This window comes from Rhinoraja longicauda, chromosome 7, assembly GCF_053455715.1.
Source record: "Rhinoraja longicauda isolate Sanriku21f chromosome 7, sRhiLon1.1, whole genome shotgun sequence".
Taxonomy (NCBI): domain Eukaryota; kingdom Metazoa; phylum Chordata; class Chondrichthyes; order Rajiformes; family Arhynchobatidae; genus Rhinoraja; species Rhinoraja longicauda.
In genome coordinates this window covers 41,375,869-41,401,230 of record NC_135959.1, presented here as the reverse complement: position 1 = coordinate 41,401,230, position 25,362 = coordinate 41,375,869, and the positions used below count along the sequence as shown (strand labels likewise).

General features: G+C 42.1%; 1 protein-coding gene across 7 annotated transcripts in view; it reads left to right on the top strand.

Moving 5' to 3' along the window:
- The window catches only part of pds5b (PDS5 cohesin associated factor B), a 136,099-nt gene extending 110,963 nt beyond the window's left edge, over positions 1 to 25,136 (top strand). For 6 of the 7 annotated variants that reach the window (XM_078402350.1, XM_078402354.1, XM_078402349.1 and 3 more), the window contains 4 exons: positions 1,700 to 2,130; positions 12,557 to 12,676; positions 15,694 to 15,850; positions 24,270 to 25,136. In XM_078402350.1, the coding sequence (XP_078258476.1) occupies positions 1,700 to 2,130; positions 12,557 to 12,676; positions 15,694 to 15,850; positions 24,270 to 24,305 (744 nt within the window). In that variant the 3' untranslated portion in view covers positions 24,306 to 25,136. Of the gene's footprint in view, positions 1 to 1,699; positions 2,131 to 12,556; positions 12,677 to 15,693; positions 15,851 to 24,269 lie in introns of those variants that run through there. The other variant, XM_078402355.1, reaches the window with a different exon arrangement.
- Positions 25,137 to 25,362: the final 226 nt, after the last annotated feature.

The following is a 25,362-nucleotide window of genomic DNA, read 5'->3' as shown; positions in this document are numbered from 1 at the left end:
TCATGATGGCACAGTTTCAATTGTAGGTGCATTCGATGCTCTCAGTGTGGCCTCCTCCACGTTGATGAGATCAGATGGAGACGTGGCGAGCATTTTGCCATATGCATGCACTCTGTCTGCCATCACAACCTGGAGTACCCAGTTGCCAGTCATTTCAATTCCCTTTCCCATTCCTACACTGACCTGTCTGTGTTCAGCCCCCTCCACGCCAGGGCAAGGCCAAAGGCACACTGGAGATAACAGTAGTTTGTCACAAAATGCTGGACTAACTGTGGGTCTCTGGAGAAAAGGAAAGGGTGATGTTACGGGTCGAGACCCTTCATCGGGTCTGATGAAGGGTTTTGTCCCAAATCTGGTCTGATGAAGGGTGTCGACCTGAAAATGGCATCTATTAATTTTCTCCAGAGATGCTCCCTGGCCCGCTGAGTTACTTCAGAATATTGTGTCAATTTTGGTGTATACCAGCATCTGCAGTTTCTTCTGACACATAACAGTAGCTTGTTTTCCACCTCGGTAGTTGACAACTCAACGGCATGAACATTGGATTCTCCACTTACAGTTAATCTCCCTTGATCTGCCCCGACCCACTATCCACCCTGTTCCTCCCACACATGCCCATTTTTCCCATTACTCACACCCCCCTCTCACCCAGCTGCTTCCTCACCCACACCATTCACCCATGACTCAAACATTCCTCTCATCAGGCTCCTTTTCTTCCCACCCTGTTTCCATTGACCTGCCTCACCTTGCTTATTTGGTCCCATACTCCACCTTCTTTTCCCATCAGATTCCATAATCTGCTGCTCCCTGTTACCTCCAACAACTACATCCCAGCTTCTGTTGTCATCCCACCTGACTCCGTCCACCATTTATTACCTGTATCCACTATTGCCTGGTGATTTTGCCCCACTCAGCCCCTCCCTCCTCTTTATACTGGTTATCTCCCCTCCACTCTTTCACTCCAAAGGAAGGGTCTCAAGAGTCTGTCCATTTCCTCTGCTGCTTGACCCCCATTGAGTTCCTCCAGCACTTTGTTTTACTCAAGATTTCAGCATCTGCCATTCTTTGTGTGTCTCTCCCTTTGTTTATTTAAACTGCACTATTTCTCAATGAGCCTCTTTTAACATGAAATTCACCAACCTCTTCCCTTTTCCACGTTGACTTTTTTAGTCTCCTTGTCCTGGAGACACTTAATCATCTTCCACCAATGTGAGGCCAATTAATTTATATTTTTAATGCATTCTGAGATTTGCATTTTGGTATCCTGAACCATATCTCCTGTTTATTAAGATCCAGTATCAGGGTCAAACTTGAAACATATTTCACGAGAACCAGGATGTATTATGTTTGAGTTCTGCCGCCTTGAATGGACTCCTTGAAAGAGGCGCATGGAACTTTGCATGGAATAAAAATGAATAGTTAGGTGGCAGTGAACATTAAAAATGAGAAGGTATCAAAGGTTTTTCAGTCTGATCCAAATTTAATCTGCAGTTCTGGTTATATTGAATGGTCATTTGTGTTTACAACTGTCTGTCAAATGTTTCACAGTGTTGAAACGAGTGGTTGTTCATTGCAATGAGCTTGTCATTTAGATTTTTGGAGTTGGTCTCATAATTGTTTTGCAGAATACCCATCTCAGATTGGTGTAAAGGCTATTTCTGCACGCCTACCAGTGGGATTAACCATTTGTTCTTTATAGTCAGAAACCGATAAACCCAGAGGACGAAAGAAAGGATTGCCTGCCATTTCATTAGATCAAGAAGATCGATCAAATGTAGAACTTCTGGATCAGGTGAAACCCGTGAAAACAAGTCAACGTGGCCGGAAAAGAGCCACACACACCTCTGAATCAGATGAACAGCAGCGGCCAGAGGAGAAGCGATCAAAGGAAGACCTCTTGGAGAACGAGGATGAACAGAATAGTCCACCAAAGAAAACAAGGAGAGGGCGCCCACCCAAAACTACTAATGAGGAACTTTCAAAGGGTGAGACCCAAGGAAAAGGAGGCAAAAGGGGGAAAAAGAGGCCAGTATCAGCAGATGAAGAAGATGGTGATGGAGACAATGAAAACAAGGAACAAAAGCAAAAACAAATCAGGCAGCTGAGAACAACCAAAAAGTCTCAGCAAAGGTTAGTACTTGGAAATGGATAACTTCATCGGCCTTAGATGTACTAAAGTTTCAAGAGAAAATCTAAAAAGACCTACTAAATATTCAAGGCAAATAGAAGTATAGTACAGATTTTATAAATAAATTATTCAGGAAAGTTACCAAATGGATTTACTTGTGATGGTTTGAATATCTGTTTTGGATTGCATTTATTGATTAAAATTTAATGTAGCTCAATATTTTTTCCAATAGAAATTGCCATCCTATAACTCATATGTATGCAGGCAGCAGCTGCAGGTTTCAGTCTACCAAGTTGATGAACAGTTCGGGAAGTAAGGGATTGTTTCTCTTCACTAGCAAGGCGAGAACGTGCACACTTGAATCTGCCAGATTGTTGCCTAAAGATTGGATTACTCAGCTTTTTTCACTGACATTCCCTCTGTTCTCTCCACCCTCTGCAATTTAAAGTATGCTCACTTTCCATATTTTTCCAATTCTGAGGACAAGTCCTCTACCCAAAACATTGTCTGTTTTTCGCCCCCTCACTTACAGTGCCCCCCATAATGTTTGGGACAAAGACCCATCATTTATTTATTTACCTCTGTACTCCACAAGTTTGAGATTTGTAATAGAGAGAAGAAAAAAAATGGTTAAAGTGCACTGTCAGATTTTAATAAATGCCATTTTTATACATTTTGGTTTAACCATGTAGAAATTACAGCAGTGTTTATACATAGTTCCCCCATTTCAGGGCACCATAATGTTTGGGAATCATGTAAATGAAAGTAGTCATGTAATGGCAGTTTCTATACCTTCTCAAAGCCCAACTTCGATAGCCATTACTCGGGGATGTGGAGATATAGCCTATGCACACACCACACTCTAAGATAACAAAAACGAATCTTCCAAACGCTGTTTCTTGATTAATTGGTCTTTATTGTAATAGCACAAATCAAAAGAATAATTCATAACATCGTTCTTATCAACTGTTTCCTCTTCAAACAATACAGTCGTTACCGTGTGGTTGTTACCATGTGGTAAAAAAACTCTTCTCTCCATCCTCTGAGACTAAATTGACCACCAATCTCTGTGGTTACGCTAGCCTCCTCAGATGTAGATACGCCCTCTACGTATCAAATCCCACCTTCCAAAGTACAGACAAATAGAAACTAGAAATATTAAACATGGCCATAATATAATAACAGTAACTAATTTAAGCGTAAATGGCTCCTAATTGTTCTACGTATATAACGAAGCAATTACCAAAATTAAAAGGAGCTATAAAAGCGTAACATATAATAATAATAATAATAATAATAATAAACATTTATTTTTTATAGCGCTTTTCCAAATGCTCAAAGACGCTTTACAAAAACAGTCAAGACATAAAAACAAACAAATGAACTGTCCTGACGGAGAAGCGGCGAACAAATAGCGCCAGCGTCCTCTCACGTCAGGGTCCGGCAGTAGACAATAAAGAACACAAGACACACAATTACAATTTTTAACACAAACAGCCATCACAGTGATTGCTCCAGGCACACCCTCACTGTGATGGAAGGCAAAGAAAAGTCTTATCTCCTCCTCATTCTTCTCCCATGGTGCCACGAGGCGATCGAGGCTCCCAACTTTTGAAGCCCCTACTGGGCGATGGAAAGTCCCAGGCCGGGTCGAGCAGGCCGATGAAGATCCTGAGCCCCCACCGGGCGATGGAAAGTGCCGCGGCCAGGCCACGCAGGGCGATGAGGGGCCTGCGAGCGGGTCAATCAAACCTCGCGCTTCGGGGCGGTCGAAGCTGCTACGGCTGGAGCTCCCGAAAGCCGGTCGCCAGCCAGGGACCTGCGAACTCCTGATGTTGCGGTCTGCAGGGCCCACGGCCGAAGCCTCCGAGATGGTAAGTCCAGGCCCTGCGACCGGAGTCTTCAAGGTCGATCCCAGCTGGAGGCCGCCGACTCCACAGTGTTAGGCCGCAGCGCGAACGGAGATACGACACGGTAACGGTCGCATCTCCGTTGAGGAGATTGGAAAAAAAGGTTTCCACCACCCCCCACATATACAGAGTTAAAAATAAATCAAAAGATACATTTAAACGATAACAATAGACAAAAAACCAAAAAAAGACAGAGAGACTGCCGGTGAGCCGCAGCTGCAGAATGCAGCCATGCCCCCTCGAACACAAAAGTATCAAAAACAAAAGTAATATGCATTATATGTTAACATTCAGACTTCTTTAACGATTCTTCAATCTTCTCCTTCACCTAGAAGCAGACATATCTTGGTTATCGGTCATACCAAGATGTTGTTCTTAATCTGAAGTCGTACAGTACGCACAAAACCTTTAACGTCTGGCATGATCTCCAGTATTCTGCCCATCAACCAAGAACCTGGTGGTGCAGTAGAGTTAGCTTTGATAATCCAGTATTTTTTACGAAGTTTCAACAGCATATAATTTCTTCCTCCGTGTCCAATCTGTTCATGAATATGTCGTAACAGCAATGTTGAAATATGAAAGTCCTTCGAGAGAATAATAGGATGCTTAGTCTCTTCAGGCATCGCTAGTTTATTCAGGCGACCACCTACTCTCAGAAGTCCTTTATCCAGAATCGGATAAAACCTGTATAAATGACTGCTTCTTTTAACACCATGCTCACCAGCTTCTAATGTTGATAGCTCTTCCCTGCATCCTTGTCTTTGACAGAAAGAGATAACAGCATTTTCTACATTTACTTCATTGTTATAATTTTCCAGTCTTATTTATGAAACAGTACCGTAACCACTTTCACTTGCATCAGAAAAGTTGCATCAGAGTGAGTTGGTTAGGTCTGGACCCTGCAGCAGTTCACTGTTAAGTGATTTACCCTTAGAAAACCGCAGCACAGTCGAAGACCACTCTTAAAGTTCCTTTCTTCGAGTGATACACCCCGTGATGAGGAATGTACCAAAGTTCTCCATCACATGGCCTCTCTGTCTTCATCTTCCTGTATTAGACCTGCTTTATCTCCACTTTTCTCTAAGCCGAAAGGGCAGTTTTAGAATGATCGCCCTCATATTACTAACGACATTCATTTCTTCCATATGGTTGATATTTCTCATCGAGTTACAACATCGAGTTACAACAGCCCCTAAGAAATATTGCAAGCTCGTGCTACGCCTTCACATCTTCTGCCTTGATAACTGACAACTTTTAACAAGCTGCTTTGAATATCCGCTTGTGTTTTGCTCCAGAAATCGTAAGCGATCTCTGTCACTAGTAGTTTTCACTTCCACCCCTTCTTCAAACGCTATTATGAAAGTTTCATATTGCAAATGATCACCGTCACACTTAGGAATTTCCATTGAGGGTAATGACACCTTTCACTTTATCTCCCCCCTCAACTCCATCCAAGGACCTAAACAGTCTTTCCAGGTGAGACAGAGGTTCACCTGCACCTCCTCCAACCTCATCTATTGTATCCGCTGCTCTAGATGTCAACTTCTTTACATCGGCGAAACCAAACGCAGGCTCTGCGATCGTTTCGCTCAACACCTTCGCTCAGTCCACCTTAACCAACCTGATCTCCCAGTGGCTGAGCACTTCAACTCCCCCTCCCACTCCCACTCTGACCTTTCTGTCATGGGCCTCCTCCAGTGCCATAGTGAGGCCCACCGGAAATTGGAGGAACAGCACTTCATATTTCGCTTGGGCAGCTTGCAGCCCAGCGGTATGAACATTGACTTCTCCAACTTTAGATAGTTCCTCTGTCCCTCTCTTCCCCTCCCCCTTCCCAGTTCTCCCTCTATCGTCCTGTCTCCACCTCTTTCCTTCCTTTGTCCCGCCCCCTGACACCAGTCTGAAGAAGGGTCTCGACCCGAAACGTCACCCATTCGTTCTCTCCTGAGATTCTGCCTGACCTGCTGAGTTACTCCAGCATTTTGTAATACCTTCCATTGGAGGTAAGGTGGAAGAGAGATTTTGTTGAGCTAGGAGCTTGCTGATTTTCGTTTGATTCCTCACCAATTCATAAAATTCACTTTGAGATCCCTGGCTGGGCGCAGATGGATGCTGAACAGGCCTTTGAAAAGAGTGCTGGGTCGCTGGCTTATTACGTGCCTCAACACACAGCCCATAAGTTGTTTACTTTGGTCTGGCACCCAGTTGCTTTGGTGAAGTTTTGTCACCCATCCACGCACTCATTGCCAGTTCTGCATCATGAGACCAGACTGGCTCGGGCTGTGGGTTGACTTTAGCTGCTGTTTCCAGCTTACTAGCTCCTTCTTGGACTAAGGAACTCTTCTTCTGAGATACTCTCAAGCTGCATTTTGATCTTTGGCCTTCCAGTATGGCCCTCCGTGCTCCGGCAACTGCCAGCTTCATGGCTATATCCAACCGTTCCTTCTCCTTCCTCAATTGCCTTTTTCGTTCCTCAGCCTATCTCTTCAGCTGTTCATCTCGTTCCTCAGCCTCCCTGTTCAGCTGTTCTGCTTGTCTTTTCAGCTGTTGGCTCAGCTGTTCTTCTTGTTCCTCAATCTCATATTTTTTCTCCAAGGCGGCAGCTTCTAGCGAGAGAGCAACCATCTCAGCTTCGGCTTTCATTTGAGCAGAGACCCTTGTTGTTGAACTGGCTACAGAACCAGATTTATGTCTTGATCTTCGTGTTGAAACGTTCAAGACACTATCCTGAGGTGTACTTTCTTCTCCCACTTCAACACCCTGTTGCATAGCTTCTCCCACATCAGAGTGCAATGTTCGGGCTACAATTCCAGACAATCACTTCTCCGCGTCTGCCATGAAACCATCGAAAAATGTCATCCTTTCTTCGAACCACTTGGTGTGCCTTTTACATTGCTCCTCTGGTAGTTGTAAACTCAGAATTGAATGTTGTTTTTCTCCAACCTCATGGCAGAGGTCGAGTAATTGATCCAGATTAGATTGTACTTTTCTCGCATTCCCATCTGATTCCATTAGTTCCTTCTGGCATTCAATTGACTTGATGACCTGCTTCCACAACTTGTCTCTATCCTTCTGGCATCTTTCCAGGTAGGCTGCTTTTCCCTTCTCGGTGAGCTTGACGTTTCTCTTCTCATATCTTCTTGAATCTGGCTCCGCATCTCCCTCCTGTGGCGGTTCTTCTTCATACCTACCTGCTGGAAGATCCATGATGAATTGGTGATCACAATGTTCTATAAACACCAGAAGAATTCAAAACAGAACTGGTATTTCTTCAAAACACATCATTACTTTCAAGGTTATGAAGGTCTTCTTGCCAGTATCTATTATAAACAATTGCTAGCTGAGTCCACCTTATCTGTAGAAGTTCGCAACATCATTATTTTCAAGGCCATATACTCAGCGCTGGCGGCTTATCTTCAAGTAGCATAAACAAGCTTCTTACTGTTCTCAGTACTTCTGCAGAATGTTCCCACAGGCTTTTAAACTTGAAGTTCTTAGCTACAAATACGACAAACGGTCGATCTACTCACGGTACCTGGTCAATGAAGTCTTTAATCTTCCAATGATTCAGGTGTAGACTGTGTCAATTTGCCTGCGCCCGTCAAATTCTTGTTCCAGGATTTAAGCTTTAATCTCTGGCAGAGATTCAGCTTCTTCTTCAGTTCCACTGTTGAATTGGACTTTACTTATCCACTCGTAGATCAGTTTTTTACTTAAATGTTATGGCAGCTTCTATACCTTCTCAAGGTCCAACTTCAGTAGCCATTACTGCTCGGGGATGTGGTGGAGATATAGGTTACGCACACACCGCACTCTAGGATAGCAAAAACAAATCTTCCAAAAGCTGCTTCTTGATTAGTAGGTCTTTATTAAAGTAGCACAAATCAAAAGAATAATTCATAACTTATCGTTCTTATCAACTGTTTCCTCTTCAAACAATACAGTCGTTATCGTGTGGTTGTTACCGTGTGGTAAAAAACTTTTCTCTCCATCCTCCGAGACTAAACTGACCACCAATCTCTGTGGTTACGCTAGCCTCCTCAGATGTAGACACGCCCTCTACGTATCAAATCCCACCTTCCAAAGTACAGACAGACAAATAGAAACTAGAAATTTTAAACATGGCCATAATATAATAACAGTAACTAATTTAAACGTAAATGGCTCCTACAAGTCATGTTTAGTATTTTGTTGCATATCCTTTGCATGCAATGACTGCTTGAAGTCTACGATTCATGGACATCACCAGTTGCTGGGTGCTCTGCCAGGCTTGTATTGCAGCCATCTTTAGCTTGTGCTTGTTTTGGGGCTGGTCCCCTTCAGTTTTCTCTTCAGCAAATAAAAGGCATGTTCAATTGGGTTCAGATCGGGGGATTGACTTGGCCACTCAAGAATTAACCATTTTTGAGCTTTGAAAAACTCCTTTGTTGCTTTAGCAGTATGTTTGGGATCATTGTCTTGCTGTAGAATGAACTGCCGGTCAATGGGTTTTGAAGTATTTGTTTGAACTTGAGCAGATAGGATGTATCTATACACTTCAGAATTCATTATGCTATTACCATCAGCAGTTATATCATTAAAGAAGATAAGTGAGCCAGTACCTTCAGCAGCCAGACATGCCCAGGCCATAACCCCCCCCCCCCCCCCCCCCAACCATTGTGTTTCACAGATGAGGTGATATGCTTTGGATCTTGGGCAGTTCCTTCTCTCCTCCATACTTTGCTCTTGCCATCACTCTGATGTAAGTTAATCGTCATCTCATCTGTCCATAAGACCTTTTTCCAGAACTGTGGTTGCTCTTTTAAGTACTTCTTGGCAAACTGTAACCCGGCCATCCTATTTTTGCGGTTAATCAGTGGTTTGCATCTTGCTGTGTAGACTCTGTATTTCTGTTCATGACGTCTTCTGCGGACAGTGGTCATTGACAAATTTCCCCAGTGTGGGACAAATAAAGGAATATATTATTAAATCCACATCTGACTCCTGAAGAGTGTTTCTGATCTGTCGGACAGGTGTTTGAGGGTTTTTCTTTATTATAGAATTCTTCTGTCATCAGCCGTGAAGGTCTTCCTTGGCCTGCCAGTCCCTTTGTGAAAGTTTCCAAAGGTGATGGAAAGACTGGAGGAAAGACTAGGTGTTGAGACCTCTCATACCTGCATTAAGGAGGCAATTAAACACACCTGAGCAATTGCAAACACCTGTGAAGCCATGTGTCCCAAACATTATGGTGCCCTGAAATGGGGGGGACTATGTATAAACACAGCTGTAATTTCTACATGGTGAAACCAAAATGTGTAAAAATACCCTTTAATAAAATCGGACAATGTGCACTTCAACCACATGTGATTTTTTTCTATTACAAATCTCAAATTGTGGAGTGCAGAGGCAAATAAATAAATGGTGGGTCTTTGTTCCAAACATTATGGAGGGCACTGTACGCAATCCGAACTCCAGTACGGTCTGTTGCGGTCACTGTTCCAGCATTCAGTTTTAGTTTTGGATTTTTTAACACCTGCACACTTTTGCTGCAACTGGATTTGTATGCTTTTTTAATTTTTTGTTTAGTTTAGAGATACAGCATTGAAATGTTGTCTATATGGACTTCAGTAAGGCATTTGACAAGGTTCCACATGGAAGGTTGATTAAGAAGGTTAAATCGTTGGGTATTAATAGTGAGGTTACAAGATGGATTCAACAATGGCTGAATGGGAGATACCAGAGGGTAATGGTTGACAACTGTATGTCAGATTGGAGGCCAGTGTCTAGTGGAGTACCCCAAAGATCTGTGTTGGGTCCACTGTTGTTTGTCATTTACATTAATGATCTGGATGATGGTGTGGCAAATTGGATTAGTAAGTATGCAGATGATATTAAGATAGGTGGTGTAGTTAATAATGAAGTAGATTTTCAAAGTCTACAGAGAGACTTGGGCCTTTTGGAAGGGTGGGCTCAAAGATGGCAGATGGAGTTTAATGCTGATAAGTGTGAGGTGCTGCATTTTGGTAGGACAAATCAAAATAGGACGTACAGGGTAAATGGTAGGGAATTGAGGAATGCAGTGGAACAGAGGGATCTGGGAATAACTGTGCATTGTTCCCTGAAGGTGGAATCTCATGTGGATAGGGTGGTGAAGAAGGCGTTTGGTATGCTTGCCTTTATAAATCAGAGCATCGAATATAGAAGTTGGGATGTAATGTTGAAATTGTACAGGGCATTGGTGAGGCCGAATCTGGAGTATGGTGTGCAGTTCTGGTCGCCAAATTATAGGAAGGATGTCGTCAAAATGGAGAGGGTACAGAGGAGATTTACAGCACTTAAGCTACAGAGAGAGGTTGAACAGGTTGGGTCTTTATTCTTTGGAGCGTAGAAGGTTGAGGGGGGACTTGATAGAGGTTTTAAAAATTTTAAGAGGGACGGACAGAGTTGACGTGGGTAGGCTTTTCTCTTTGAGAGTGGGGAAGATTCCAACAAGGGGACATAACTTCAGAATTAAGGGACAAAAGTTTAGGGGTAACATGAGGGGTAACTTCTTTACTCAGAGGGTGGTGGCTGTGTGGAATGAGCTTCCGGTGGAAGTGGTGGAGGCAGGCTCGATTATATTATTTAAGAGTAAATTGGATAGGTATATGGATGGGAGGGGATTGGAGGGTTATGGTCTGAGAGCAGGTAGATGAGACTAGGTCAGAGAAAGTGGTCGGCGTGGACTGGTAGGGCCGAACGGGCCTGTTTCCGTGCTGTAATTGTTATATGGTTATATGGAAACAGGCCCTTTGGCCCACCAAGTCCATGCTGACCAGCATTCACCCATACATACACTAATTCTATCCAACACACTAGAGATTTTTTTTTACCGAAGCCAATTAACCCACAAACCTGCACATCTTTGGAATGTGAGAAGAAACAGGAACACCCTGAGAAAACCCGCGTGGTCACAGGGAGAATGTGCAAACTCCGTACAGACAGCACCCGAGTCAGGATCAAATCCGGGTGGAGAGGATGGTTTCAGTAGTGGGAAAGTCCAATTGATGGAATTGAAACCACATATGTTGATGATACAAAGACATGTGGTGCGTATATGGAATGAGTTGCCAGAGGAAGTAGATGAGTTAGGTACTATAACAACGTTTAAAAGGCATTTGGACGGGTACATGGATGGGAAGGGTTTAGTGGTATATGGGCCAAATACGGGCAAATGGGGCTAATGTAGATGGGACATCTTGGTTGGCATGTGCAAGTTGGACAGTAAGGCCTGTTTCCATGCTGTATGGTTATGACTCCTACGGCTACTGTTGTTAGTACACCATTTGAAAGCATTAGATTAGAAAAGCATCAGAAATATTATGGGCAAAATTGTTTCAAATAACTTTCATTGTAATGGAAATGGATGTAAAATACGCAGTGCAAAGTGCTGTCTAGATGATTAAAAACGAAGCCGTAGAGATCTGTAATGACATACAGGTATGTAGGTTAATTGGCTGGGTAAATGTAAAAATTGTCCCTAGTGGGTGTAGGATAGTGTTAGTGTATGGGGATCGCTGGGCGGCACGGACTTGGTGGGCCGAAAAGGCCTGTTTCCGGCTGTATATATATGATATGATATGATATGACATGTCCATTCATCCAAAAAGAAAGATAAACATTTTAATGCTCTTGGGATTAATTTAATACTTTATTAAGAGTAACATGCTCTTCACATGGCAAATGGAAATATAGCATAGATTTTATAAGGACGTTTCATCAGGGTTTATTCAATAATTTTTCAACATGTTCGTGTCATTCATTACCTGACATACCATCTGATTGCATTGTAATGGATGTTTTTCAGTTAAATGGTGAAATTAACATATCAATTTGGTCACACCAGCAGGTGGTGTTGTATTCTTTCTATAAATTATTCTATTATTTCAAAAAGTGCCGCAATTCAAGTAGAATCAAGAACCAGGGAACATAGGTTTAAGGTGAGAGGGGAAAGATTTAATAGGAACCTGAGGGGCAACATTTTCACTCGGCGGCTAACCCCAATGAGCTGCCAGAGGAGGTAGTCAAGGCAGGAACTATAAACAACATTCTAAAGGCATTTGGACAGGTACATGGATGGTATGGGATTGGTGGGATATGGACTGGGTGTGGGCAGGTGGGAGTAGTATAGATGGGGCATCTTGGTCAGCATGGACGAGTTGGGCCGAAGGGGCTGTTTCCGTGCTGTATGACTGATTTCTTTTTTTTTTCTGGAGCGATTTTTAATGTAAAAATTCAATTGCTAAAAGTAGTGTCTTTTTTTTAAATTGTGAGGTTTGGGCCCATTTTTAAAAATTTGTTGCAACTTCTGCCTTTTACGATGCATATGTGTAGAGAGGTCAGCAGACATCTGTAAGTGTCCTTGGGTTTCTGTAGGTGACCTTCGAGTTGTTAGAACATATTTCTCTGGCCTAATTATCTGGGTATGTTTGTGGTTTTAAGCTTGAGCACTTCAATAAATTGAGCTAAGAATACTGTGTTGCAATCTTTTATACTGTAGAATAGAAACTCCAGAGTCGGACGTGAATGATTCATTATCTCCGGAATCAACACCGCGGAAGAAACGTGGAAGGCCACCGAAAACACCACCTACATCTCAATCACAACCAAAGAAAAATCTGTAAGTGGTGACTGGTCTTAAATTTGAAGATTGAAACTGTTTGTTTGAATATTGTATTAACATTTTGAACACACTTTTATACCTCTACAGATGACAGTTTTGATGATTAAAAAAAAAATCTGATCCTCATTAAATTGAAATTTGATCACTTCTATGTCAGACACATTTCCAAAGTACAGAACTTGTCTAATTTCCAGATTATTTGTGTGATAACAAGCAGTGTTGGGATGTTTGGGAGATGAGAACATTTTCCAAAAGCTGGAAGAATTGCCCTTTTTCTGTAACAATGATCATAAGGCATAAGTACAGAACTAAGTCATTCGGCCCATCGAGTCTGCTCCACCTTTCGATCATGGTTAGTCTATTTTTCCCCCCTCAACCCCATTCTCCTGCTTTCTCTCTGTAACCTTTGACACTCTATCAAGACCCTATCAATCTGCACTTGAAGAATACCCAAGAATGTCCAATAATGGGAACTAAGTGGATCTAAAGGTTGGAGAAGGCACAGTAAATCTGGTCAGATCATAAATCCGGAACTCTTTATTTCCTAGAATTAACATGCGGTTAATTCTCCAGACTCTTGAATATCAATTTGTATAACTTTAAATTGCTAACAAGCAGTAATTTTGCTAATTAAAGTACCTGTAATACACAAATTAACTTGTGTAAAATTCCTCAACCATCATATTCTCTGACCTAACCTGATACTGTGGATTCCTATTTAAATTTTGGTCATTATTACACTATCATTTCCCTAATACATCGTATGTAAAGTTAAAAGTTGCATCTCGCAGTTCACTGTTTTGTCCCCAGATGCTAAATAACTGTCAGTTACAGTCCATCTCTGTTTCACAACAATCAATATTAAGATATAAATCTTGTATAAGTTGGAAGCAAATAAACATAGAGCTGCATCATTCTAATTAATATGAGTGGGTAGCTTTGAATGGGCTAAGCAATATTTAGTTATTTAAACAATGGCAGGAATAGACACAAAATGCTGGAGGAAAGTTTCAAGTCACAACTCTTCTTCGGACTGTTTTCTATGAAAAAAAAATGAAATCGGATCCTCACTAAATTGAACTCTTCTATGTCAGACATATTTCCAAAATACAGAACTTGTCTGAAGAAGGGTCTCGACCCAAAACAACACATATTCCTTTTCTCCAGAAATGCTGCCTGACCTGCTGAGTTACTCCAGTTTTTTGTGTCTCTTCGGTGTAAACCAGCATCTGCAGTTACACCCTAAACAACGGCAAGACTGTGTATTGATGAAATTAAATGCTCTTTTTTTGAAACAACCCATAAAAATTAGATTTGGCCATATATCCTTGTTTGTTTTTCTATTAGTGATCAATAAATGCGTACGTCCAAGCAAGCTGCAATTACCTGGTCCTAAAGAAGGCATTAATACAATCCACTATTCTTGCAAAACTGCTTTCCATTCATCTAAGTCATTAACGTAGTGCCATTGGAGTCATCATTATCAAGTCTGCATAGAAATTATAATTATAGATACTTAGCTATTCACTGTGTTGAGAGGAAGAAAAGTTACACATTTTCATACATATTTTATGATAACATAATTCAAGTCAGGGTGATTTAACATAGAAATTACTTGTAATACAGTTTCTTTTGCTGCATGACTTCCACTGATAATTAGCACATAATTAGGGTAATCCACTAGAGCTGAGCCAGTTAAAAGTGTAAACAAAAGTGTAATTGAGGTTTTGGGTCATGACTATCCTAGAGGGCACTCATACTGAAAGAATGCAAAGACATCTCCTTGAGAAAAGATCCAAGGTTATCAAGTTGTGTGTGTGTCCATGACGTGTGTATTCATAAGTTATAGGAGCAGAATTAGGCCATTTGGCCCATCAAATTACTCCGCCATTCTATCACGGCCGATCTATCTTTCCCTCCACCTCCTAATCTCCGTATGTACAATATCCTTCACAGCCTTCTGTGACAATGAATTCCACAGATTCACCACCCTCTGATTAAAGAAATTCCTCCCCATCTCCTTTCTAAAGGTACTTCCTTTCATTCTGAGGCTGTGCCCTTTAGTCTTAGACTCTCCCGCTAGTGGAAACATCCTCTCCACATTCACTCCATCTAGGCCTTTCACTATTCAGTAAATTTCAATGAGGTCCCCCATTAGTGTGTGTGTACAAGGTGTGTGTGTGTTTGCATCATTTGTGCTAAGTCCATGCTGCAGAACCTGGTCATCAGTCATTTTGAATGTTTTAATTAGTCCATGAACTTTGTTCTGTCAAACCGTTAAAAGAAACCGTGCAAAAAAAGTTCCTACATCTCCACGTCAGAGTGGAAATTAGTTAATCCCTACCCGAGAAGAGCCTAAGAAGAAGGCTCATTAATTAACACATTCAATGAGGTGAATTATAGATGTGTCTGTTTTTCTTGGTGTTGGACTGGGACACTAAAGTTTGGACAATGAGTGCATATTTGGTTTCCAGACAATGCATAAAGCATGATAGTGGTCCGAGGAACTGAATGTTACATATTTCCCTGTCTTAAAAGTTGTATTTTTCAGCACCATGTTGTTAGTACTAAAGGAGACACAAGGAACGGCAGATGCTGGAATCTTGCATAGAATGCAAAGTGCTGGAGTAACTCAGCGAGTCAGGTAATAGCTCTGGTGGGCATGGAAAGGCAATGTTTCAAGTCCCGACCGAAAACGTCACTTACTCGTGTCCTGCAGAGATGCTGCCTGAAGTGCTGAGTTACTCGAGAACTTTGTGTTCTACCTTGAAAACATTAGAGTTAATTTAAAGTGAACGATGAGCTAAGTGGTGGATACTTTCACACACTATCCTTTCACTCAAACAAACTAGCATTGAATATGTCGGAATTAATCTAAACTAATGCAAAATATTAATTTGAAATCCAGTAGCAAATCACATTTAGATCAGTGTATTAATTATTCTCTATGGCAGTTTTGTTGCTTTTGTAATAATTATCACAACTTTGAAGACGTGTTTCTCATGTCATTACAGTCGGGGAGGAAGATCAAGGCAAGCTGCCAGTAGAGAAAATGATTCTTCAGATATGAATTTGCGTCATGATAGTTCATTGGAGAACATGGATATTTCCCAGGAAGGCTCAATGGATGGAGTGAATGCAGAAGAGGATAATGAATTAAGTACACTGAGGGTATGAAATGTACATTTGTGTTAATATATAACCATTTTTACAACTTCGAAGTGTTAGAATAACTTTATTCAACGATTCAGTGATACTTTATTGTCACATATACCCAGGTACAGTGAAATTCTTTATTTTTGTATACAATCCGGTAAATTCATACAGCAGAAGACACCTAGTCGCCACGTTTTGGGTGCTGACAATGTTACAAAACATTAATCGAACATTCTTGTCTTACACAGCTACAAACCAGGCCTGCTGCCGCACGTAGCTTTATTATATTCTCTCACATATGGCACGTTATTATAACCTCTCTTTGGAAAATCTCGGAGTAGCTATAAAATTCAATGGTTTATTTATTGTCATGTGTACGGAGATACAGTGAACTGCTTATTCTGCATGCTATTCAGTCAAATCAGGTAGAGAGGTTATTGGAAACTGGCTCTTCGGCCCAACTTAACCACACCTGGCAATAATGTCCCGGCTACACTATTCCCGCTTGCTTGCGCTTGGTCCATATCCCTCCAAACCTGTCCTACCCATGTACCTGTCTTAACTGTTTCTTAAATGATAGGATAATCCCAGCCTCAATTTCCTCCTCTGGCAGCTTATTCCACACCTGCCACCCTTTGTGTGGAAAAGTTCCCCCTCGGATTCCTATTACATCTTTTCCCCTTCATCTTGAACCTATGTCCTCTGGTTCTCAATTCCCCTACCCTGGGCAAGAGACTGTGCATCTACCTGATCTATTCCCCTCATGATTTTGTACATCCTACTCAACCTCTCCCGATAGTTCACACCCTCTAGTCCTGGAAACAGTGGCATTGCTGGTTAAAGAGGAGATTAATGCAATAGCAAGGAGAGACATTAGCTTGGATGCTGTAGAATTGGTATGGGTAGAACTGCGAAATAACCACGGACAGAAAACGCTTGTTAGAGTTGTATACAGACCACTAAGCCGCAGTAGGGAGGTTGGGGATAGCATTAAGCCGGAAATTAAGGATGTGTGTAGAAAAGGTACAGCAGTTCTCATGGGTGACTTTAATCTACATATAGATTGAGCTCCAACCAAATTGGTAGCAGCGCTGAAGAGGATTTCCTGGAATGTATTTTGGATTTTTTTTAAACCAATATGTAGAAGAACCGACTAGAGGACAGGCTATTCTAGGCTGGGTATAGTGTAATGAGGAAGGATTAGTTAGCGATCTTGTTGTGCAAAGCCCCATGGGCAACAGTGACCATAATATGGTGGAATTCTGCATTAGGATAGAAAGTGACACGGTTACAGTGCCCTCCACAATGTTTGGGACAAAGACCCATCATTTATTTATTTGCCTCTGTACTCCACAATTTGAGATTCGTAATATAAAAAATCATATGTGGTTAAAGTGGACATTGTCAGATTTTAATAAAGGGTATTTTTACACATTTTGGTTTCACCGTGTAGAAATTACAGCAGTGTTTATACATAGTCCCCCCATTTCAGGGCACCTTAATGTTTGGGGCACAGCTATGTCATATAAATGTGAGTAGCCATATAATGGCAGTTTCTATACCTTCTCAAAGTCCAACTTCGATAGCCATTACTGCTAGGGGATGTGGTGGAGATATAGCTTAAGCACACACCGCACTCTAAGATAGCAAAAACTAATCTTCCAAACGCTGTTTCTTGATTAATTGGTCTTTATTAAAGTAGCACAAATCAAAAGAATAATTCATAACTTATCGTTCTTATCAACTGTTTCCTCTAACACAGTCGTTACCGTGTGGTAAAAAACAGTTTTCTCTCCACCTGAGCAATTACAAACACCTGTCATGTGTCCCAAACATTATGGCGCCCTGAAATGGGGGGACTATGTATCAACACAGCTGTAATCTCTACATGGTGAAACCAAAATGTATAAAAATATCCTTTAATAAAATCTGACAGTGTGTACTTTAACCAAATGTGATTTGTTTTCTATTACAAATCTCAAATTGTGGAGTACAGTGGCAAATAAAACAAATGGTGGGTCTTTGTCCCAAACATTATGGAGGGCACTGTAATTCAGAGACTAGGGTCCTGAACTTAAAGAAAATAGACTTTGAAGGTATGAGACGGGAATTGGCTAGGATAGACTGGCAAATTATACTTAAAGGGTTGACGGTAGAGATGCAATGGCAAAGATTTAAAGACCACATGGATGAACTCCAAAAATTGTTCATCCCTGTCTGGCGAAAAAATAAAGCGGGGAAGGCGGCTCAACCGTGGCTAACGAGGGAAATCAAGGATAGTATTTAATCCAAGGAAAAGGCATATATATTGGCCAGAGGAAGCAGCGAACCGGAGGACTGGGAGAAATTTAGAACACGACAGAGGATGACAAAGGGGATAATTAAGAGGGGGGATAAAGAGCATTAAAGAAAGCTTGTGAGAAATATAAAAACTGACTCTAAAAGTTTCAGATGTGTAAAAAGGAAAAGATTAGTGAAGGAAAAATGTAGGTCCCTTATAATCAGAGACAGGTGAATTTATAATGGGAAACAAAGAAATGGCAGAACAGTTAAACGAGTACTTTGGTTCTGTCTTCACTAAGGAAGACACAAACAACCTCCCAGAAATAATGGGACTGAGGATCTACTGGGAGGGAGGAACTGAAGGGAATCCACATTAGTCAGGAAAAAACTGTTGGGACTGAAGCAGATAAATCCCCAGGGCCTGATGGTCTGCATCCTAGAGGACTCAATGAGGTGGCTCCAGAAATCGTGAATGCCATGGTGATCATTTTCCAATGTTCTCTCGACTCTGGCTACCCTCCAGTCCACAAGAACTGATCCAATGTAACCCCACTTTTTAAGAAAGGAGGGAGCGAGGAAACAGGGAATTATAGACCAGTTAGCCGTACATCAGTAGTGGGGAAGATGCTTGAGTCGATTATGAAAGATGTTATAGCAGCGCGTTTGGAAAGCAGTGACAGGATCGGTCAAAGTTAGCATGGATTTATGAAGGGAAAATTGTGATTGACTAATCTTCAGGAACATTTTGAGGATGTAACAAGTAGAACGGATAAAGGAGAGCCAGTGGTTGTGTATCTGGACTTTCAAAAATCCTTTGACAAGGTCCCATACAAAAGATTAGTGTGCAAAATTAGAGCACATGGTATTGGGGGTAGGATATTGACATGGATAGAAAACTGGTTGGCAGACAGGAAGCAAATAGTAGGAATTAACGGGTCCTTTTCAGAATGGCAGGCAGTGAATAGTGGGGTGCTGCAAGGCTCGGTGCCGGGACCCCAGTTATTTACAATATATATTAACGATTTAGACGAGGGAATTAAATGTGACATCTTCAGGTTTACGGATGACACAAAGTTGGGTGGCAGCGTGAGCTGCGATGAGGATGCTATGAGGCTGCAGGGTGACTTGGATAGGTTGGGTGAGTGGGCAGATGCATGGCAGATGCAGTATAACGTGGATAAATGTGAGGTTATCCACTTTGGTGCAAGAACAGGAAGGCAGATTATTATCTGAATGGTGTCAGATTAGGAAAAGGGCAGGTGTAACGAGACCTGGGTGTGCTTGTACATCAGTCATTGAAAGTAAGCATGCAGGTACAGCAGGCTGTGAAGAAAGCTAATGGCATGTTGGCCTTCATTGCGAGAGGATTTGAGTTTAGGAGCAAGGAGGTCCTATTGCAATGTACAGGGCCCTGGTGAGACCACACCTGGAGTATTGTGTGCAGTTTGGTCTCCTAATTTGAGGAAGGACATTCTTGCTATTGAGGGAGTGCAGCATAGTTTTCACCAGGTTAATTCCCGGGATGGCGGGACTGACATATGATGAAAGAATGGGTCGACTGGGCATGTATTCATTAGAATTTAGAAGGATGAGAGGGGATCTAAAAGAAACATGTAAAATTCTTAAAGGATTGGACAGGCTTGATGCAGGAAAAATGTTCCTGATGTTGGGGGAGTCCAGAACCAGGGGTCAGTTTAAGAATAAGGGGTTGGCCATTTGGGACTGAGATGAGGAAAAACTTCTTCACCCAGACAGTTGTGAATCTGTGGAATTCTCTGCCACAGGAGGCAGTGGTGGCCAATTCACTGGATGTTTTCAAGAGAGAGTTAGATTTAGCTCTTTGGGCTAAAGGAATTAAGGGATATGGAGGAAAAGCAGGAACAGAGTTACTGATTTTAATTGATCAGCCATGATCATATTAAATGAGTGCTGGCTCAAAGGGCTGAATGGCCTACTCCTGCACCTATTTTTCTATGTTTCATCCTCACAAATCTTTTCTGAACCCTTTCAAGCGTGACAACATCTTTCCCATAACATGGTGCCCAGAACTGAACATAATATTCTAAATGTGGTCTCACCAACGTCTTATACAACTGCAACATGGCCTCCCAACTTCCATATTCAATACTCTGACTGATGAAGGCCAAAGTGCCAAAAGCCTTTTTGACCACCTTATCTACCTGCGACTCGACCTTCAAGGAACCATGCACCTGTATTCCTAGATCCCTCTGCTCTACAACACTACCCAGAGGCCTACCATTTACTGTGTAGGGCCTACCTTTGTTCGACATCCCAAAATGTATCACCTCACACTTTTCTATATTAAATTCCATCAACCATTCCTCCGCCCACCTGGCCAATCAATCCAGATCCTGCTGCAATCTTTCATAACCATCTTCACCATCTACAAAACCACTCACTTTTGTATCATCAAACTTGCTAATCTTGCCCTGTATGTTCTCATCCAAATCATTGATATAGATGACAAACAGTAACATGCCCAGTACCAAATCCTGAGGCACACCACTAGTCGCAGGCCTCCATTTCGAGAAGCAACCTTCCACCATCACCCTCTGCTTCCTTCCATGGAGCCAATTTGCTATCCATTCAGCTATCTCTCCTCGGATCCTATGCAATCTAACCTTCCGGAGCAGCCTACCATGCGGAACCTTGTCGAATGCCTTATTGAAATCCATGTACATAACATCTACAGCTCTGTCATCGACCTTTTTGGTCACGTCTTCAAAAAAATCAATCAGATTTGTGAGACACGACCTCCCACTTACAAAACCATGCTGACTATCCCTAATCAGCCCTTGCCCATCCAAATGCCTATATAACCTGTCCCTCACAATACTCTCTAGTTACTTTCGAACTACAGATGTTAATCTCACCGGCCTATAGTTCCCAGCATTTTCCCTGCAGCCCTTCTTGAAAAGAGGCACAACATTTGCCACCCTCCATTCTTCCGGCACCTCTCCTACATTTAAGGACGACTCGTAAATTTCAGACAGGGCTCCCGCAATTTCCTCTCTAGTTTCCCGCAATGTTCTTGGATTTATCTGTACATGCCCTGGAGATTTGTGTACCTTCATACATGACAGTACCTTCAGTACTTCTTCGATGGTAACACTGACTGCTCTCAAGATACTTCCATTGACTGCCCAAGTTCTGCGATTTTACGGTCTTTCTCCTCGGTAAATACAGAGGAGAAATACTCATTGAGGACCTTGCCCATCTCCTGTGGCTCCACACAGAGGTGACCGCTTTGATTCCTGAGAGGTTCCACTCTCTCTCTAGTTACCCTTTTCCCCTTTATGTATTTATAAAATCTTTTGGGATTGTCCTTAATGCTACCCGCTAGAGCTATCTCCAGGCCCCTTTTTGCCCTTCTGATTTCCTTTTTCAGTTTACTCCTTAGTTCCTGAAACTTTTCCAGGGATGCACTTGATCCCAGCTGCCTACACCTGTCCCATGCATCCTCCTTGTTTGTGACCAACGCCTCAATTTCCCACATCAGCCAAGCTTCCTTACGTTTGCCTGCTTTGCCCTTCACTCTAACGGGGACTTACATATCCTGAGCTTTTGTCAGCACACTTTTAAAAACATCCCACTTGGCCGATGTTCCTTTCCCCTCAAATAACCTGCTCCAGTCAACTTGACCGAGACCTTCTCTCCTACCCTCAAAGTTGGCCTTGCCCCAGTTGAGCATTTTAACACGTGGACCCTATCCATAACTATCAAACTTAATCGAACTGTGGTCACTGTCCCAAAAGGCTCCTTCACAAACACTTCATTGACTTGCCCTTCCTATTTTCCCAATACTAGATCCAGCATTGCCCTCTCACATGTGGAGGCGTCTACATACTGCTTAAGAGAATTCTCCTGTACACTTTTGAGGAATTAAAACCCTTCACACTATGATTTTTCCAGTGTATATTGAGAAAGTTAAAATCCCCTACTACAACAACCTTATCTGACCTGCAGCTGTCTACAATCTCCCGGCATATTTGTTCTTCTAATTCCCGTTGACTATTCGGGGGTCTGTAGTACACCCCCAACAGGGTGACCATCGCTTTCTTGTTCCTCGGCTCCACCCATGTAGCCTCACTAGACGAACCATCTGTAATGTCACCTCTGATCATTGCCGTGACATACTCCTTAACCAACAATGCAACCCCCCCCCTTCCTCTTTTTCCCTCACCCCTGTCTCACCTGAAGCTCCTGTACCCCGGAACATTGAGCTGCCAGTCCTGCCCCTTCTGAACCAGGTTTCAGCCATGGCTACAACGTCCCAGTCGCTTGTACCTATCCATGCCCCAAGTTCATCTGCCTTACCCGTCAGGTCACTTGCATTAAAATACATGCAGTTTAAACCAACCCTCCATCCTCGCTCTCCACCTTTCACCTGCCTATTCTGTCCACTAACCTTTCCCACACCACCCTTCATACCAACTTCTGGCCTCTCATGTGCCTCTGTGCTGTCCGAGATATCACCCCCCTGCCAATCTAGTTTAAACCCTCCTGTGTAGCATTAGCATGGGTACAACAGATCCTCTTCTGGGACAATACAGTTGCCACGTTCTGGCGCCTTCTTGCAACTTCTATTTCTCTGAAAAGTCCGATCTTGACCCAAGGAGATAATCAAATTCTTATTTTCTCACTATTAAAGGCTAGTGTCCTAGCGGCACTGGATCCATGAAGTAGGAGTTGGCCTGGCCCAGCGTGATGCATTGACTTCTTCCACCACCATTTAATAGACAATAGACAATAGACAATAGGTGCAGGAGTAGGCCATTCAGCCCTTCGAGCCAGCACCGCCATTCAATGCGATCATGGCTGATCACTATCAATCAGTACCCCGTTCCTGCCTTCTCCCCATACCCCCTCACTCCGCTATCCTTAAGAGCTCTATCCAGCTCTCTCTTGAAAGCATCCAACGAACTGGCCTCCACTGCCTTCTGAGGCAGAGAATTCCACACCTTCACCACCCTCTGACTGAAAAAGTTCTTCCTCATCTCCGTTCTAAATGGCCTACCCCTTATTCTCAAACTGTGGCCCCTTGTTCTGGACTCCCCCAACATTGGGAACATGTTATCTGCCTCTAATGTGTCCAATCCCCTAATTATCTTATATGTTTCAATAAGATCCCCCCTCATCCTTCTAAATTCCAGTGTATACAAGCCCAATCGCTCCAGCCTTTCAACATACGACAGTCCCGCCATTCCGGGAATTAATCTAGTGAACCTACGCTGCACGCCCTCCATAGCAAGAATATCCTTCCTCAAATTTGGAGACCAAAACTGCACACAGTACTCCAGGTGCGGTCTCACCAGGGCCCGGTACAACTGTAGAAGGACCTCTTTGCTCCTATACTCAACTCCTCTTGTTACGAAGGCCAACATTCCATTGGCTTTCTTCACTGCCTGCTGAACCTGCATGCTTCCTTTCATTGACTGATGCACTAGGACACCCAGATCTCGTTGAACTGGGTGCACTCAGGCTGCACTCAGTCTGCTCACTCATCTGGCTGCTGTAGGATCTTGATTAAATGAGAAAACACTTTAAAGTGCTTCACTTTCTTTTTGTTTTCATTTATCTGTCTTATCCTAAATTATTTGGTTAACATGGAATAGGAACATAACACGTACAAGGGTGGCGCAGCTGGTGGAGCTGCTGCCTCAGCACCACAGACTTGGATTCAATCCTGACCTTGGGGGCTGTCTGTGTGGAGTTTGCACGTTCTCCCAATGACTGTGTTGGTGTCTTCCTGGTCCTCTGGCTTACTCCCACTTCCCAAAGATAGTGCGTTTTGTAGGTTAATCGCACTGTGTGCAATTGCCCCTTGTATGTAGGGAGTAGATGTGAAAGTGGGATAACGTACAACTAGTGTGAACAGGGGATCGATGGTTGGCATGGATTCAGTGGGTTGAAGGGCCTGTTTCCATGCTGTATCTGGAACTAAAACTGGAATGTAAATCTTGTAATACATCCTTTTCAAAACAATTAAATTTGAGTTATTTGGAAACTGTATCAGGTGTTAATTAAAACTGAATTGAGGGAATGCACGTTGTAATTAGGATCCCATGAAAACGAACTGAAGTGTCGTACAAGTATTAGTCTTTAAAAAAAACTATTTTGTGTCCTACAGGTGCGACGCAAGCCCAACAAAAGGGAAAGAAGATGAAGAGTAATTATTTCCTATTTACATTGGAGTTTAAGAATTTGCTGTAAAGTTCAAGGAAGGACACTGTTTAACTGATAATTGGTTGTTAAAGAAGGCATCTTGTATCTATTTCCCTTGCATTTGCAGTCCTAAGGTCACAAGCTTTCGGCAAACACATCAATTCATTAATTGTGGGTTGTCCTGCATTGTGAAGTGTACTGACTACAATGTACTGACTTTACAGAAAGATTGAAATAAATGATATTGTAAATATTTTTTTTAATGTTTTGATTGAAAATGTGCTTGTATAGCTTTTAAATTACAGCTTTAAATCACCAACACAACTGTGTATTAAATGTGTGGGTGAAGAAAGTTGGTTACAATGAACGCTGACAACTGAAGCAATAGTTCTTAATAATTGTACCTTCCATGGCATCCTATTTTGAGAAGGGACTGGTTCTTGGAAAGAACAAATATATTGCAATTTCCTGCAACACATACTTCTGTGGTTAGATTTGTTGGAAAGTCACTTTTTCTAACTCCCTTGTGTATGATTATATCTACTTGTTTCCGTAGTCATCTCCGCTGCTTCTGCTTTCCACCACTGAAGATGTTGGACAGAAAGTCCTCAGTTGTATAAAATGTGAAGTCAACCGAAAATGCTTGTGGCATTTTACTTGTCAGTATTGATGCCAGAACTGTAGAAATTTAGATAAGATTGGAAAAATAAAAGGGTTTTAGTTAAAATATTTTAATACTGATGGTGTATTAGTCATTGAAATTGTACATCTTTAGTTACCTTCCTTGTCAAATTTGTATCCATCTACTGTACCAATAAAATTCTGTAACTGAGTTTGCCTTGTTATAGTGGGGAAAAAAAACACTTGTGTATTTTGAAGGATAATCCACCCTAAGTTATGGTTCCCAAGAGTTAGATCATGTTAAAAGTTGTTCATTGTGGTATGTGATTAATGAGACAAGGAGCCTTTCTGCATTGTAACAACTGTTCTGCTCTGCTTGAAATGCACTTGCTATATCGTTTTAAAAAAAATGCCTGCAATAATATTCTCCTTGTTAA